The 15,338-nt window shown below is 48.8% G+C and overlaps 2 protein-coding genes across 5 annotated transcripts in view; one reads left to right on the forward strand and one right to left on the reverse strand.

Moving 5' to 3' along the window:
• Cramp1 (cramped chromatin regulator 1) overlaps positions 1-3,094 on the reverse strand; it is a 60,332-nt gene extending 57,238 nt beyond the window's left edge. For all 3 annotated transcript variants that reach the window (XM_026385320.2, XM_026385318.2, XM_026385319.2), the window contains exons 1-2: positions 2,941-3,094; positions 1,370-1,701 (exon numbers count right to left, since the gene is read on the reverse strand). In XM_026385320.2, the coding sequence (XP_026241105.2) occupies positions 1,370-1,630 (261 nt within the window). In that variant the 5' untranslated portion in view covers positions 1,631-1,701; positions 2,941-3,094. The remainder of the gene's footprint in view (positions 1-1,369; positions 1,702-2,940) is intronic.
• A 381-nt stretch (positions 3,095-3,475) lies between these two features.
• Positions 3,476-15,338, forward strand: part of Ift140 (intraflagellar transport 140) — a 76,084-nt gene continuing 64,221 nt past the window's right edge. Inside the window, exons 1-6 of one of the 2 annotated variants that reach the window (XM_026385607.2) lie at positions 3,476-4,197; positions 5,432-5,608; positions 8,847-9,068; positions 12,049-12,170; positions 12,285-12,427; positions 14,282-14,457. In XM_026385607.2, coding sequence (XP_026241392.2) covers positions 5,462-5,608; positions 8,847-9,068; positions 12,049-12,170; positions 12,285-12,427; positions 14,282-14,457 — 810 coding nt within the window. In that variant the 5' untranslated portion in view covers positions 3,476-4,197; positions 5,432-5,461. The remainder of the gene's footprint in view (positions 4,198-5,431; positions 5,609-8,846; positions 9,069-12,048; positions 12,171-12,284; positions 12,428-14,281; positions 14,458-15,338) is intronic. The other variant, XM_026385609.2, reaches the window with a different exon arrangement.

The following is a 15,338-nucleotide window of genomic DNA, read 5'->3' on the forward strand; positions in this document are numbered from 1 at the left end:
ACCTCATGTGTGGGAAGCCAGGAAGTCAGTGCTCTCATGCCCAACATTTCATCCCAGCAGCCACTTCCAGAGGGCAAGCCATCACTACTATTCGTTCTCTCAAAGCACAGACACTTCTCTGATGGAAAGGCAAATCTGAGAGGTTAAATGAGGGGAGCAAGATCTAAGGGTCGGGCTGGGGATGTGGCTCAAGCGGTCGCGTGCTCGCCTGGCATGCGTTAGGCCAGGGTTCGACCCTCAGCACCACATACAAACAAAGATGTTGTGTCCGCCGAAAACTAAAAAATAAATAAATAAATATGTAAAAAGAGATCTGAGGGCCAAGGAGATGGAGACTATGGACGCCAGAGGGACTCCAGGTCCAGAACTTCTGAAACTATCACTACCACAAAGGCTCCCAAGGAGCTTACATGAGCTAGGTTCAGACCAGAGGAATGGAGGTGAGCTTATAAGCAGCAACCGGAAGCTGCTTTTTACAAAACAAAGAGTGCCAGTAAAGCAAACTAATGTTTTCCTAACAAACCAGAAGTTCTCATACCAAAATAAACTTGTCTGAGGCAAGTTTTAATTTCTGAAACATACAACATTATCTTATACTTACACCTTAAAATTAGTATATGCTGACATCAAATTTCTTTATCAATTAGTAAGGTCATGAATCCCAAAGCCCGTGCTCTTCGGTACTGAATGAGTGAATTTCATGGAACACATTTGGGACAGATCTACCAAAGAAGTAAGCTGTTAGCTCTTGAAATATTTTCTTTTTAAGACTACCAGTCTATTTAATAAACTAAAATTAATCTTCCCCAAGGAACTAAGTGACAGTCTTTTTTCCCCCACTGGAAACTCACATTTGCTACTTATAAAGAATGCAACAAACTTGTTCTGAAACAAAAAATAAAAGCAATTCGCCTGGAAAAAGAAAAAACACAAAGCTAAAATACAGATAAAAGCAGACACCCAAGAAGTATGGATACATGGAAGACAAAAATAACATTCGCTGTATTACTTAGTCGGGCCCTAGCAAAGCATTAATATTCTCAACCCCTGGCAACACAAGGACAAACACAAGAGCTAACTCTTGAGGTCAGTCCCTAACCCTGACCCTGACCCTAGGGCAGTGGAGGATCCTTCCAGTGGCGCCAAGCTGGCCTCAGTGCAAACCCTATGGGCCATCAGAACCTTCAGGCCCCTTCAAGTCCAGAGCACCTGAACGGAGGCCAACCCTTATCAGCCACCCAAGGGAGTCTGAAAAGCCAGATCTTTGTTGCACTCCCACCTGATGTCCACAAAACAGACAAGGAGTTCCCTCTCTAACCTGTGTCCCACCAGCCCAGGTCCTCCCGCATCGCGGCCCACGCCCGCCTACCTCTCCCGCGGGGCCCGGGGACACTGGCGCCGCAGCCCGCCGCGCCTGGCGCGTCCTTCCGGGGCCTTTTGCTCTGCGGCCGCACGCTGGACCGGAGGAAGTGGTGCTGGTCTTGCGGGCTGCCCTGCGGCGGGCAGGGAGCAGGCGGCGCTCCGGGAGGCGCGGGGCCGTCGGCCCGCGGGCTGGGCTCGGCCCTCTTTGTGCCACTGTCGTCCTCTGCCGCGTCGCCGCCGGGCGCCTCGCCCTCCAGCGACTCCTCATCCGCAGCCCTCTTGCCCAGCTTCTTGAGGCCTTCCTCCCCGCTGCCGGCGTCGCCCAGCTTCACTGTCATCCTGCAGCGGGGAGAGGGCGAGGCGCGGTGAGGCGGCGCCAGGCGCAAGTTTACCGCCGGGCCGCAACATGGCGGCCGCTGTTGTTCAGCCCGCCCGCCGCCCGGCCGCCGCCCCGCGCCCCGGCCCGCCGCCGCCCTCCCTGCGCGGGGCTCGGGCGCGCACCTGCCCGCAACCGCCCAGGCCCGAGGCCACGCAATAACCGAGCGCCAGCCTACGAGGGAAGCTCTGCGACCCAAGGTCGCCGCCCGCCCGAAGCTGGCCGTAGGGTGACAAGCTACGGGAAGGAACCCTCTCCCCAGGCAAGAGAGGATCAATGCTCCTGGGTTTTGCCGACCAAAACGCTTTTGCAACAATGGAGCCCGTTGCGTGGAACAGGTTGGGGGCACCAGGGGAAAGTGACAGCACAGTTATGTCCGGGTCCAGTTTCAAGAATCGGTAGGGGAGAGTTGAGTAAACTGTATTTCCGACAATTAATAAAATTTCTGCATTAACTGCTACCTGCACAAATGTAAATTTTTCTTAAATGCAACAACTAAAACTGTCTGCAGCCCAGAAAGCACAGCCACATGAAATAAACTAAAAAATCAGGTACATGCCAGCATCTTCAGCGCAGACAAGGTCCGGACTGTGTCCCTCCACATGCGTGGACACGGCGTTCAACAAAATGCTGCACAGGGCCTCAGAAATACATGGACACTGGCAAAACTTGCAACTACACGCTACTGTGAAGTTATCTCTCCCAAAATGGTGTGCAGCAGTTCTCATCTAATGCAACCAACCTTTAAAAACGCTGCCACGGAACAGAACTATGCCAGACACGTACCCAAACTAAAGGACTCCAGGGCACAAGGCACCTCGCCCCTCGTCCTCAATCTGCCCATTTCCACCTGGCCCAACTCCAAGTAACCAAGGCTTCCCGGTGGGACGGGATGCCGGCAGCCCACTCTCGGGGCAGTCCTTCCCCCTCTGCAAAGCACCGCGCGCCAGCCCCGGCGGCGTGCACCAGTCGCGCGCCAGGCGGGTTTGTGCGGACCGTTCCCTGCGTCGGGGACGCGGCGCGAGCCGGTCCCCGAACTCCATCATTTCCTGACGAAGGCAGGCACCGGCACGGAGGGCCCGGTCCGGCCCACACCCTTTGTCCCATCGCGAGGTTGAGAGGCTCGCCTCCCCGAGGGGCGAGTTGCGTCCGCACGGCGCGGTTCCCGAGCTCTGAGGCCTCCGAACGCAGCCAGCCGTCACCTTCGTCATCCACGCCTCGCGGCAGCTTGGTTCCCCGGCTCCCCGGGCCTCCGCGGGCGTCAACAGAATGGGCCGGGCCCGGCAGCGCCGGCAGCGGCTAGACCGCGGCGCGGGGCTGGGAGCCGCGCGTCGGACACGGTCGCCGAGCGGCGCTGGCCCCGCAGGTCCGCTCCGCGGCTGACGGGGCTGCGGACGCCGCTGCTGCCGCCGCTCGGCCTCCGAGGCCCGGCCCGCCGCGCTCAACACAGTTCCGGTTACGGCGGCCGCCGACGACGCGGAGACGGCGACGGGGCGGGGCGGGCGTCGCGCGCGGGGACGAGCACGCCAAAGCTTTCTGGCGGGCGCGCCCCCCCAGCAGCTCTACCATAGGCCAGAGGCGGGCGGGCGCACTCGCACGCAAGGACTCTGAGGGTGGACCCGAGACGCGAGGCGTGTTGTGACGCCGGCCTCGCGCTTGTGCGGGCCGTGCGTTGCCTCCGATTGGCGGAACGACAGCCAATAGGGTCAACGACCTAGTTGTGATTGGCCGCGGCCGTGTTGACGGATACGAGAGAAGAAAACGCTGCCTCAGCGCCGCGTCTTGAATCGCGCGCTAACCCCAGCTAGGACCTGCAAGGTTAGGAGCTCAGAGCTGGTGGTCACTTTCCTTCACCGTAGTGATGAAGGATCGTTTTTGAAACTCCAGTATCTACCAAAGTGGGGCTTAAAAAACGAACGGTCCCCTGCATACGTGCGCACTCCACGCCTCTCGGAATTCCACCCGTTCTCCGGAGCGGACACTGCTACTGCTGCGTCCGCTTTTGACGGCACCGTCTGTCTGCAGGCCAGGCGCCGCTGGGGTGCACACGGCCCCAGGCTCCTGGAGGCGTCGCGCGGCACTGACGTACTGGATGCGCGCCACAGGCGGGAACGGCGTGGGCCATGGCCTGTCGCGGGGAAGCGCTGGCCCCGCGCCCTTCCTTCTGAGGTGACGCAGCGGAGCCCGCAGAGAGCCACGGAACAGCACGCTGTCTGCCCGGGGTCGGCATTGTCCCAATCGCCCCCTCCATCTCAGAGCGGCCGCAGCTGGCTGGCGCTGTGCCTCCGGGACTGAGCCGCCGCGGGGAGGTGCGCCGAGTGCTGCCGACCGCCTTCGGCTCTTTCCGCCACTCGCGCGCCTCGGGCGGCCTCGGTAGTGAGTAGCTCTTTCTCTGCCGCTTCCGCCTCCCAGGCGCGGCGTTGTCCTGACAACGCTGACGGCGCAGAGGCTACGGTCAGGTGAGTGATGGAGCCCGGCAAGCGGGCCGGGCCTGAGTCGAGGTGGGCCTGCTGAGCCCCATCCGCGCCCTACCCCGCGACCCCGTGGAAACTGGAGAGCCTTGGCATGTACTGTCACCGCCGGGCACGGTCCCAGGGCCCTAGCTGGCCATGCGTTATGGTGTGGGTCGCTCTGGACCGACGCGGTGGGGAGTGGGCAGTGCCATCCGCGTAGACAGGAGTGCAGGAACTCAAAAGCTTCTTGCGCTTTGGCAACCGTCGAGCGTCCTAAAATGATCCCTATGGTCTGAGTAGAATGTATTGTATCAAACTCTCCTGCGTGACTTTTTCAATGTGTCCTTTAGACGCAGCCAGTGACCCTGAGCTCCCCTACAGGGTGACAGTGTAAGGGTGCCCACGGTGCGTGCCCTTGAAAGTCGAAGCAAGCCCATCCTAGCTCTCCTTGCACAGTGGTACCCAGGAGTAATGCTTCTCTTGCTTTGTTACCACGTGACCCTTGGCGGATTCTTGCCCAAAAGTTGGTGTATTGGAGCCCTCAGGTCCTTGAAGACGACCCTGTAGCTGAGGAGAGTCAATTGGTTACAATAAGTGACTTGTTTCTCCTTTGGCCCAAAGTTATGCATTTGCTAATTATATGTCCTAGATACTGGGAGCTACTTTTAGTCAATAAGTGAAAGTACTTGTTTCGAACTGAGGTGGTTAATAGGTTGCAATTAAGTAACTGTTGTTAGCATCTGCCTCCTTGAGTTTACCTTAGTAACTTTTAAAATTATACAGGTAATCGTTATGTTAAAATGATGATGCAGGCCTCAGTGCTGGCTGGCTTTCATTCTTTCATTTTTTCTTTGATGGCCACAAGTGTTTTTCTTTTTCATCATATCGTAGTCACTCCAGGGTTAGGGTTCTTTACTTCTAATTTTGTATTTTTTCTCTATCAGAAATCTCTTCCAGGGCTGGGGATGTGGCTCAAGCGGTAGCACGCTCGCCTGGCATGCGTGCAGCCCGGGTTCAATCCTCAGCACCACATACAAAGATGTTGTGTCCGCTGATAACTAAAAAAAAAAATTAAAAAGAAAATATTTAAAAAAAAAAAAAAAAAGAAATCTCTTCCAAGTAAAATTGCCTGCATCAGTCCAAAGGAGCATTTTTAAGTTGCCAAATGTCTTTAAGATTACATGTTTGCTTCCCTTTCATAATTCTATAGTTGTTCTTAGTTAATTTTTCCCCCTTGTAGGTTTCAGCCTAGCCAGATCTGTGTTTCATCATGGCCCTCTACTTTGACCATCGAATCAAAGCCCCAGAAGCAGTTGGGTCCCCTTCCCACATCAGTTGGCACCCTGTTCATCCGATCTTGGGGGTCGCCTCCCTGAGTACAACCTCAGGGGGTGTTGTGGATATCTATCTGGAACAGGTGAGCAATCAGAAGCAACAATTCTGATTTTAGTAGATCCTGCCTTATTTTTCTTTTATTTTTGAATACACTTGTATGTGTGACTACACGAGCGCTGTTCTAGCTTTATCCTTATCAGTTCTCCCTGAGGTCTAGATTCATAAGATTGTAAATACCTTAGTATGTGGCAGTTCGTTTACCCCTGCCACTTAGGTTTGGTGACGTATTTAGGAAAACTTAAGATTACTTCAATTCATGGCTATGGGCCTATAGCATTGTCTTGACTCCTGACCACTCATAAGCTTCCTCTTTGACTCTTTATCTAGCTGTTTGAAACCATAGTAATTTCCTGTGGCTGTCATAACAAATAACCACAAACTGAGTGACTTAAAACACTGGAAGCTGGGCATAGTGATGCAAACTTATAATCCCAGCAACTTGAGAGGCTCAGGCAGAAGGATCGAAAGTTCAAAGCCGTCTAAGCAACTTACTAAGTTGTCTCTAAATTTAAAAAAAAAGTGGGGCGGGGGCAGGGGGGCATCTTGGGCATATGGCTCAGTGATTAAGCATCCCTGGGTTCAAACCTTGGTACAAAAAAACCAATAGAAATTCTTTCTTGCTCTCTGGAGGCCAGAAGTCTAAAATCAAGGTGTTGGCAGGATTGTACTTTCTGAAATCTGTTCCATGTCCTTGCCTTGGCTTCTGTTGTTGCCAGAAGTCTATGGTGTCCCTTAGCTTTTAGAGTCTAGTTTCTCCTGCTGGTTTCATATGGCCTTCTACTCAATGTGTTATTTACCTTCTCTTATTACTTTATTTTAACCCAGGCCCTTGTGCAAACTAGATAAGTACTCTAGCACTGAGTTACATCCCCAGTCCCGCTTCTCCTCGTGAAAGGACACCAGTCATATTTGATTAGGGCCCACCCAGTGACTTCATCTTAATTTGCTGATATCTGCAGAGATCATATTTCCAAAAGGGGCACATCAAAGATACTAGGGGTTAGAACTCAAAACTGTCTTTTAAGGCACACAATTCAACAATAATGAAAGTTGTACAAGCTCCTCAAACTCTTAGAACTCCCACCACCACTTTCAGTACACAACACACTTCCTACATCACAAAGAAAATTGAGTTTCCCTCCCACGCATTCCCCAGCTTTCTACAGGTTCTCTCACCACTGTAATTTCACCCAGCTACCATCACCAGTGACTTCTGTGCAACACCCTCTGAGTGTTTGAGGTGTTCACCCAGCTTATGCATGCCCATGAAGCCTTCTAAAAAACAGGCCAGAGAGCATGGGGCTTTCTTCCAAAGCTGCCTCAGTGGACTTTGCTCTTTTTCCTTTTCCCAGCAGTGCCATTCCCCAAGGCCTGGACCTATCTGTCTTCTTCCTCCTATGATCTTGGCCTCCCTGGTTGCTTCAGTTTTCATCTCAATGGGTGACTTGCAAACACCTCTCCTGTACAGAAGGTCTCTCAAGCTGTTGATGGAGATAGAAGTCAACTTCTTTCATGCATCTCTTGGGTGTTTTAAAAAGAAACCTAAACCTACACAAATCCAAAACTTAACTGAAATTTTCTTGTACTCCTACTTTTTTCCGCCTCACATCTCCCTGCAAAAGCTGACTGTTGGCACCTATGAAATATACCTGTCCTGGTCCTGATGCCCAGAACAGAGACTTGGGAAAGACTTGCCATTTCCCTGCCTTGTAATTTGTTGCCTGATTCTTCCAGTTTTACCCCCAGATCCTCTGACACATCTGTGGTTTCTCACTCCGTTGACTCTTCCCTCATCCAAGCTCCTGTCCCCTCTTTCCTGAAGATCAGTACAACTCTCTCAACTCAAGCTGCTGAGTCCTCATGGGCCTACCCCACTATGTTCCCCCATGGTGGAATTGTAAGCCATCACTCCTCACTTCTACCTCCCCACCCTGCTTCACTCTTAGGATAAGCATGGAATTCCCTTATCTCGCTCCAGTGCCCCCAAGGCCAAGGCTCCATCTGTATCTCACATCACACTCTTCCATACTCCAAAACCTGCCAAAGTCTGCAACATTCCAGCACTGCACCCACTGCTATTTGCAGTGCAGAACTTCACTTATTCTTCTGCTCAGTTAAGGTGTTGATACTTAAGATGGTAGTGACTTGGTGGCCTCATCCTCAAGGCATGTGCACACCCACCCAGCTCCTCTGAAGCTTGCACCGTCTTTCCTGAGCCCCTCATACACAGGAAGCTTTACAAGGGCCACACCTGCTTTACTGGTCAGTCTATCCCTGGTGCCAAGTGTATATTGTAATTTTTCTTGAAAAATAAATATGGCTAAATTCCTAAGTGATTATAACAATTTTAGATGAGATTTTTAGATTTAGAAAATTCAAATGTATTACTGCAAAACTAGTTCATAAAGTATACTTCTAGTGTTTCCAAGTGGCACAAGAAAAATTTTAGAATCTCAAAATAAAAATTTATTGGGCCATGACCAGTTCATATTCATACATTTCAGGTATAACTGGAGATTGCTGATAAGCCCAGCAGAACTGAGAATATAGGGGCTGGGGATGTGGCTCAAACTGTAGCATGCTCGCCTGGCATGCGTGCAGCCCGGGTTCAATCCTCAGCACCACATACCAACAAAGATGTTGTGTCCAACAACTAAAAAATAAATAAATAAATATTAAAAATTCTCTCTCTCTCCTCTCTTACTCTCTCTTTTTTTTTTAAAAAAAAAAGAACTGAGAATATACATATTTATACCCTAAACTTCTTAGAAATTAAAAAAATAAGGATATAAGATGTACATTCCATTAACTGTCAAAGCAGTGACCTTATTACATGTTATGGAGCCTTTGGGGAACCATTGTACTCTTGGGAGAATGAGAGTAAACACGGTACATCACTGCTAGTACTAATCCCAAAACACCCTTGACCTCTCAGGTACTAGTGTCTGAAATTTGCTCAAGAATCTTGAGGAAATAGCCCTGACCTGCCCATTTTTGGAGGTAGTATTATTGGAAGCCAGTCTTTATCAGGGAGTCCTCGCTGGCATCAGGCAGCACTGTGAATTTGCAGCCACACTCCTTAATTAGCTCACCATTGTGTCATAATGCTGGTTATCTTCTGCTGGATTAGCTCAGCCAGAGGCAAGGTAACATTTCCTTAATAGATCTTTTAATTGATATCATTGCCATGAATCAGGCAGAAATTCCTGAAGTAACTGCCACTATCCACAATATGGAATTTTACCTCTTCTCCTACATAGGGTGAGCATGTGCCAGACACTCATGTTGAGAGGTCCTTCCAGGTCACTTCCCTGTGCTGGCACCCAACACGGCCAATTCTGGCTATTGGCTGGGAAACTGGAGAAGTGACTGTGTTTAACAAGCAGGACAAGGAGCAGCATGCAGTGCCCCCAACACACGCTGCAGATATCACCATTCTCAGGTGGAGCACCAGTGGGAGCTGCCTTGTGTCTGGGGACAGGGTAAGTGCATAGTCGTCTACATCCCCCACTATACTCTTACAGATGTGATGAAGGATAGTAAAAGACCAAATTATTTGAAGTATAATTCCCTAAATTCAACTGATATTGTTGGATGTAATTGGAAGTTTTATTTTATATTTGAAGCAAGGCTTGAAATTTTCATTCTTTAGATCTCGTTCTATGGCAAAGGTATGTCTGTAATGTTTTAAATGAACTTCAGAAAATTGTTTTCATAGAGATGGAGTGAATGTCCCAGATACTGTCACTTTTATGATACTCAGGAGTCCCTTATTTCCAAGGACATGCTCCTCAGTTACCCAGGAGTCCCTAGTCCTGCTCACATAGCTTAGATACAGGTGCTCCAGGTGTTGGCATGCAACAATTTTTTTTTTTCCTCAAAGCTGCAGCCTAGAAATCCAAAATGCTGTGATTCTAATCATGTTTAGGAACCTGGTCACACTGTCAGCCAGGAGATTATTACACTAATAAAGAAAAGTCTCTAGCCAGGTGCAGTGCCACATGCCTGAATCCCTGCTACTCAGGAGACTGAGGCAAGAGGATCACAAATTTGAGGTCAGCCCGGACAACTTGGCGACACCCTGTCTTAAAATTTAAAAGAGCCAGAAGTGTATCTCAGTGGTAGAGGAATTGCCCAGCATGCACAAGACTCTGGGTTCAGTCCCTTTGACCACAAAAATAGAGCATGAGAGAAAGATCTGTAAAGTCAGTTATGGGAAGATTACATGAAGAACAGAGCAGATGAGCATCTTGGAAGATGCTACATGGGATGCGTCAAGCACCTTAGTGCTCCGCTTTGTGGAGGGGGCTTGGTGCAGGAGAAGGAGCATTTTTGTTTCTCTCCTTTCCTGCATTGTTTCCTCGCTGTGCAAGCATTATTCTTTTGACTTTTTTTGTTTGTTTTGTTTTGTTTTTGTTTTTTAATATTTATTTTTTAGGTGTAGATGGACACAACACAATGCCTTTATTTTTATGTGGTGCTGAGGATCGAATCTGGGTCCTACCCATGCTAGGGGAGCGCTCTACCACTGAGCCACAATCCCAGCCCATAACTTTTTTTTTTTTTTTTTAAGAATTATTAACAAGGGGGCTGGGGATGTGGCTCAAGCGGTAGCGCGCTCGCCTGGCATGCGTGCGGCCCGGGTTCGATCCTCAGCACCACATACCAAAAAAGATGTTGTGTCTGCCGAGAACTAAAAAATAAATATTAAAAAAATTCTCTCTCTCTCTCCTCTCTCACTCTCTCTTTAAAAAAAAAAAAAAGAATTATTAACAAGGGCTGTGGCTGTGGCTCAGTAGTAGAGCGCTTGCTTAGCATGTGTGAGGCACTCAGTCCGATCCTAAGCACCACATATAAATAAATAAATGTATTATGTTTATCTACAATTTTTAAAAATTATATATGAAACCAGTAGTCTTTTTCTTTTTCATAAAACTGTCAAGAATAATCACTTTGATAATAGGTACTGTTCATATTATTTGTATACTCATGTTACACACTGTTTTAGATCTTGCAGAGCTTAAGCTGCTTTTAAAGCTGACTTGATTTGAAAATCCTGTTCTTTCTACAATAAAGGTGATGTCAGCCAGCATTTGGGGATGTTGGAGTTGGTACTGATTGAAAGGAGGGTGGGGAGAAGAGTTGGCACCTGTTAAAATATCTACTTGCCTTGAGCTGGGAAACCCCTTGGGCGGGGTGCTGGGCATTGAAGTGAAAGTGCAAATGGAGTACCTCCATTTGACAGAGCTTGGCTTGAACCCTCCAGGTACCACATCCACCTGGACAAATTCTGATTGTCATCTCCTTGCACACTTAGACTTGTCTAGCACCTGCCTGTGCCATTGATCTGATAATTGATAATTTCAAAATTGAACATACATCATACCTCACCAGATCTTGGTTTCTAATGCCATTCTCAATAAAAGGAGTGAGGGCTTTTTGGAGAAATGACTAATTCTAGGGCTGGAACAGGAAAATGAACCCAGAGAATCTTGGAGTGCCAGAAAGGCAAGAAGTACTTCTAACCGCTCCATGATACGGACCTGTCAAAGGGACACAGGACCCAACTGGAAAAGCTCCTAGTGGTTAAATCTAGGAGCAAAAAATAAGCAATCTAAAGTAGGAAAATATCCTTGAGTCCATGCTGATGTAGATTTGTGATTAAATGGTAGAGCAGAAACAAACCCCATGTTGAAGAATCCCAAATAATTTGTGGAGACACTCTGCCTTAAGAAGGCAAAACATGGCCCTCCACCCCTTGAGTGAGGGCTGCATGAGGTGGACATACTACCTCCCCCAGGCTGCTGAGGTTAGCTCCCATGGTTATGAGCCCTATTGACTGTGTGTGATATGAGGGCACTCCCCCAAAACCCACAGCCCCCATCTAGTCATAGGGAAACCTAAGACGGATCCCAGCAGAGGGGCATCCTATGCCATACCTGAATGACAGGGTCATCAACCAGCAAGGAATGTCTGAGAAACTCACTCCAAGAGAAGGTGTGAGGACCAAACATTATGGGATCCTAGGCGAGCTTTAAAAAAAAAGCAATAGGGAAAGCTGCGGAGATCTAAAGTATGGGTGTGAGTTAATAGCAAGATAATGGTATTTATTCATTAATTCTGTGAAATGTGCTGTACTAATAATAGGGGTGTCTGGATGTCATATGTGGGGATTTTTTACATTATCTGTGTGGTCTTGGAATAACTCAATCTACTCCAAAATTGTTAGTTGTAAAAACTGAACATAATTTTAGTTGGTAGCTCTAGAGTGAGTCAGGAGAAGATGCAGAGAAAAGTTTCTGCTTCTTTAAACACTTGAATAGTTTGAAATTTTCATGGAGCCCATACAGTGGTTTTGTAATTTCTTTGGGTAAGGAACTTGCCTGTGTTCTGCTCTGCCATTTGCCTTCCGATGGTCACTGTTCAAGACAGTTTCTTGCACGTGCTGTTGGCCTTTTGCAGCTTGGTGTCCTGCTCCTCTGGAGGTTGGATCAAAGGGGTCGAGTACAAGGCACGCCCTTGCTGAAGCACGAATATGGAAAGCACCTCACTCATTGCATTTTCCGGCTCCCCCCACCCGGCGAGTAAGTGTGAGGCTCCTACTAGACCTTGTCTTCCTCCTGGGTGAGTGTGTGGCTCCTGACCCTGAGTGCCTGTTACTGCAGGATTCCTGATCGCCCTGTTATGTCTGCCTTTAGGGACCTGGTTCAGTTGGCAAAGGCAGCAGTGAGTGGCGATGAGAAAGCCTTGGACATGTTTAACTGGAGAAAAAGCGGCTTTGGAAGTTTCCTGAAGATGGGGTCTCAAGAGGGCCTGTCGTTCTTTGTCAGTCTGATGGATGGTGAGAAACTGCAATTGTAATTCTAGGATTCAATGTTTTAGGGGTGTCTGGCAAGGATTGTAAGCTGATGGTGGTACTTTGGGGTGAAATAATGAAAGCTGGGCACACCCGTCTTGGGGCGCTGCATTGCACCAGTTGATTCTCTGAGAATATTGTGCTCTGTTCTGGCAGAGATGAGACAAGCTTAATTTGTGTTGAAGGGTTTTCATAAGCTTTTAATCAACAGTTTCTGCACAGCACCAGAGGCATTGGTTTTGAAAATACTATTGTGGTTTTTAAATGCTATCTGTTATTCAGTCTACATAGTTACCAAGCACCTTGCTAGGAGCTAGGGTGAGGCCTGAGCAGAACAGAGCTGGGCTTTGCTTCCGTCTGGCAGCCACAGCCAGCCCTCATGGGTGGTCAGTGTTAAGCATCATCTATTGATTCCAATACAACTCCTCCTCAGTGTGAGCAAGGATATAGCCATCTCAGCCAAGACTGAAGCCTAAAGGGGAAAGAGTCTGAGAGTCACACCTGGCTGAACTGTTTCTGTTGTTGGAAGAGGCCCAGGAGATGAGAGATACACAGGTTGACTGACTTCAGGGGGATGGAATATGTTAATTAATTCCACCAAATAGCCTGATCATGATGTGAATAAGAGGGCAGGTGGCTGTGGACAGGACTGTGGGGTTTGTAAACTTAGAAGGTAAAGAGATGGAGCTGATGGAGAGGGGAAATCAAAGAAGTCTTAGAAGGTACATCTGAGTGGGCACAGCACAGTGAGATGGCAGGGAGGGGATACCTGAGGGGGTGCATGAGGGTACGGGTCCCTCAGGAAGAAGAGTCTAGAAGTGGAGTGGGATAAGGCACATCAAGGGAAATATATGCTGGTCACATGGAAGTGAAAGCCTGCCAAGCTCAGAAGGAGCCTATCTCTGGAGGGATGCAGATTCCCAACTGTCCACCAGGAGCTGTGTTATTCCATGGACCTCTACTTCCCTGAATAGCAGATAGTGATTACATTAATTTTTATCTCATGATTACCTGTAAAAGTGCATAACATCAAGCCTACCATACACGTGTCTCTCAATACTAGTCATTGTTACCATTAGCCTAGATGACCTTGAACTCTTTAGTGCAGTGAGAACCCAAGTCATCTATTTGGAGTGAGGTAAGAGACCAGGAGGATAAGAATGCTCTCAGCAAAACTGAGCCAGAGAGCCCTGTGTGCTCTCAAGGGACCTCTCCCACCAAGCTCAGATACCCAAGAGGGAACAGAGGAGAAGAGGCACATGGATAAGCTGGCCAGTGTTGGTGCAGAAGCCATGGCAGGGCCAGAGCAGGGGAAGTCCAGGTGGGGAAAAGGGGGCACTGTGGTTTAGCTGACAGAAAGAATTGAGGAGGATGAGACCAGCACCCAATAAGACAGCAGACAGCACATCAGCAGTGCAGGCCTGGAAGGACAGGGAGAAGGGTCGTCATTTAGAGCCTTGGTTTAGAGGATGCAGGTGCATCTCCAGATAGTGAACAAGATGATAAAAGATTTAGGAGCCTGCAGAATCAGAGGGATCAGCAATGCAGATGCTAAAAATACTCCAAGAGAGTGGTGAAGATGATTGACAGCCCAGCTCAAGCAGACCTGATTCAGCAGAGAACCAAGGACAGTCCTGATCTAGATAGGCCTGAACCAGTAGTACGGAGACTTTCTGAGATGGTAGCCACAAGATTATGTACAAATGCTTAATTTTAAATTCTTATATTGAAGTTGTTTTATTTTGAAATATTCTTAAGAAGATAGAAATGGCTGCTCATGAGTGTCGTGGAAACAGACTCATCAGAAGTCCCAGCATAGTGACACACCTCTGTCCCTAGGGACAGTTCACTACGTGGATGAGAAAGGCAAGACCTCCCAGGTGGCATCCACAGACAGCTCCATCCAGATGCTGTTCTACATTGAGAAGAGGGAGGCACTGGCAGTGGTCACAGAGAACCTTCTGTTGTTCCTGTTCATGGTGACACCTGAGGGCGAAGCTGATGAGGTGATGAAGGTAGGTGGGAGAGCGGGGTCCAGGGGCACCTGACTGCCTGCCATGTTGAGGAGCTGGGGGCTGGATTCTCCTGCCTACTCTGCCCTTTCTTTCTTGGTTAGCAAGACTGAAACAGCTGTCATCTTGGTTCTGGGGCAGCTAAACTATTTCATGTCACTTTTTATCATTATAGGACAGTTTGCACTTTGGTGAGGGAAATGGAAGGTTTTCCTGATACTTCTGGGCATATGTGGGGACGGTTGCGGGAGCCCAGGCTATGCCCTTCTTTTTTTGTTGTTCCCTTGGTACCAGGGATTGAACCCAAGGGCGCTTAACCACTGAGCCATGTCCCCTGCTCTATTATATATTTTATATAGAGACAGGGTCTCTCTGAGTTGCTTAGGACCTTGCTAAGTTGCTGAGGCTGCCTTTGAACTTACAATCCTCCTGCCTCAGCCTCCTGAGCCACTGGGATTACAGTGTGGCCACTGTGCCAGGCCAGGCTGCCCCTCTGAAGTGGTTAACTCAAAGCCCATGGACTTCAGGTATGGCAAGAATAATACCACTCACCTTGTAGCACCTCATTCAACTTCTACAACAGTTAGGTGGGACATGGGATATTGCCCTCATTTTCCATCCATGTCCAGGAAAAGAGCTTTGAGGAGACTTGCTCAATGTCTGAAAGACCAGATGGTTATCACCTGGTATATGTGGACTGTGCTCTATACCCCAGTCTTTCACATCTGTGGTTTGCCCAGGCGTTGGTTTACCCAATGTGTATGTGTTACTTGGGGAGGAGTATTTTTATGTGGTTCCTGAAAGACACCATTGTATCCATGAAGGACAGAGCATGGGATGCTAGCTCTGGAGTCATCCCTGCAGGCAAAGGTAGCAGCTTTCAT

This window comes from Urocitellus parryii, chromosome 9, assembly GCF_045843805.1.
Source record: "Urocitellus parryii isolate mUroPar1 chromosome 9, mUroPar1.hap1, whole genome shotgun sequence".
Classification (NCBI taxonomy): Eukaryota; Metazoa; Chordata; class Mammalia; order Rodentia; family Sciuridae; genus Urocitellus; species Urocitellus parryii.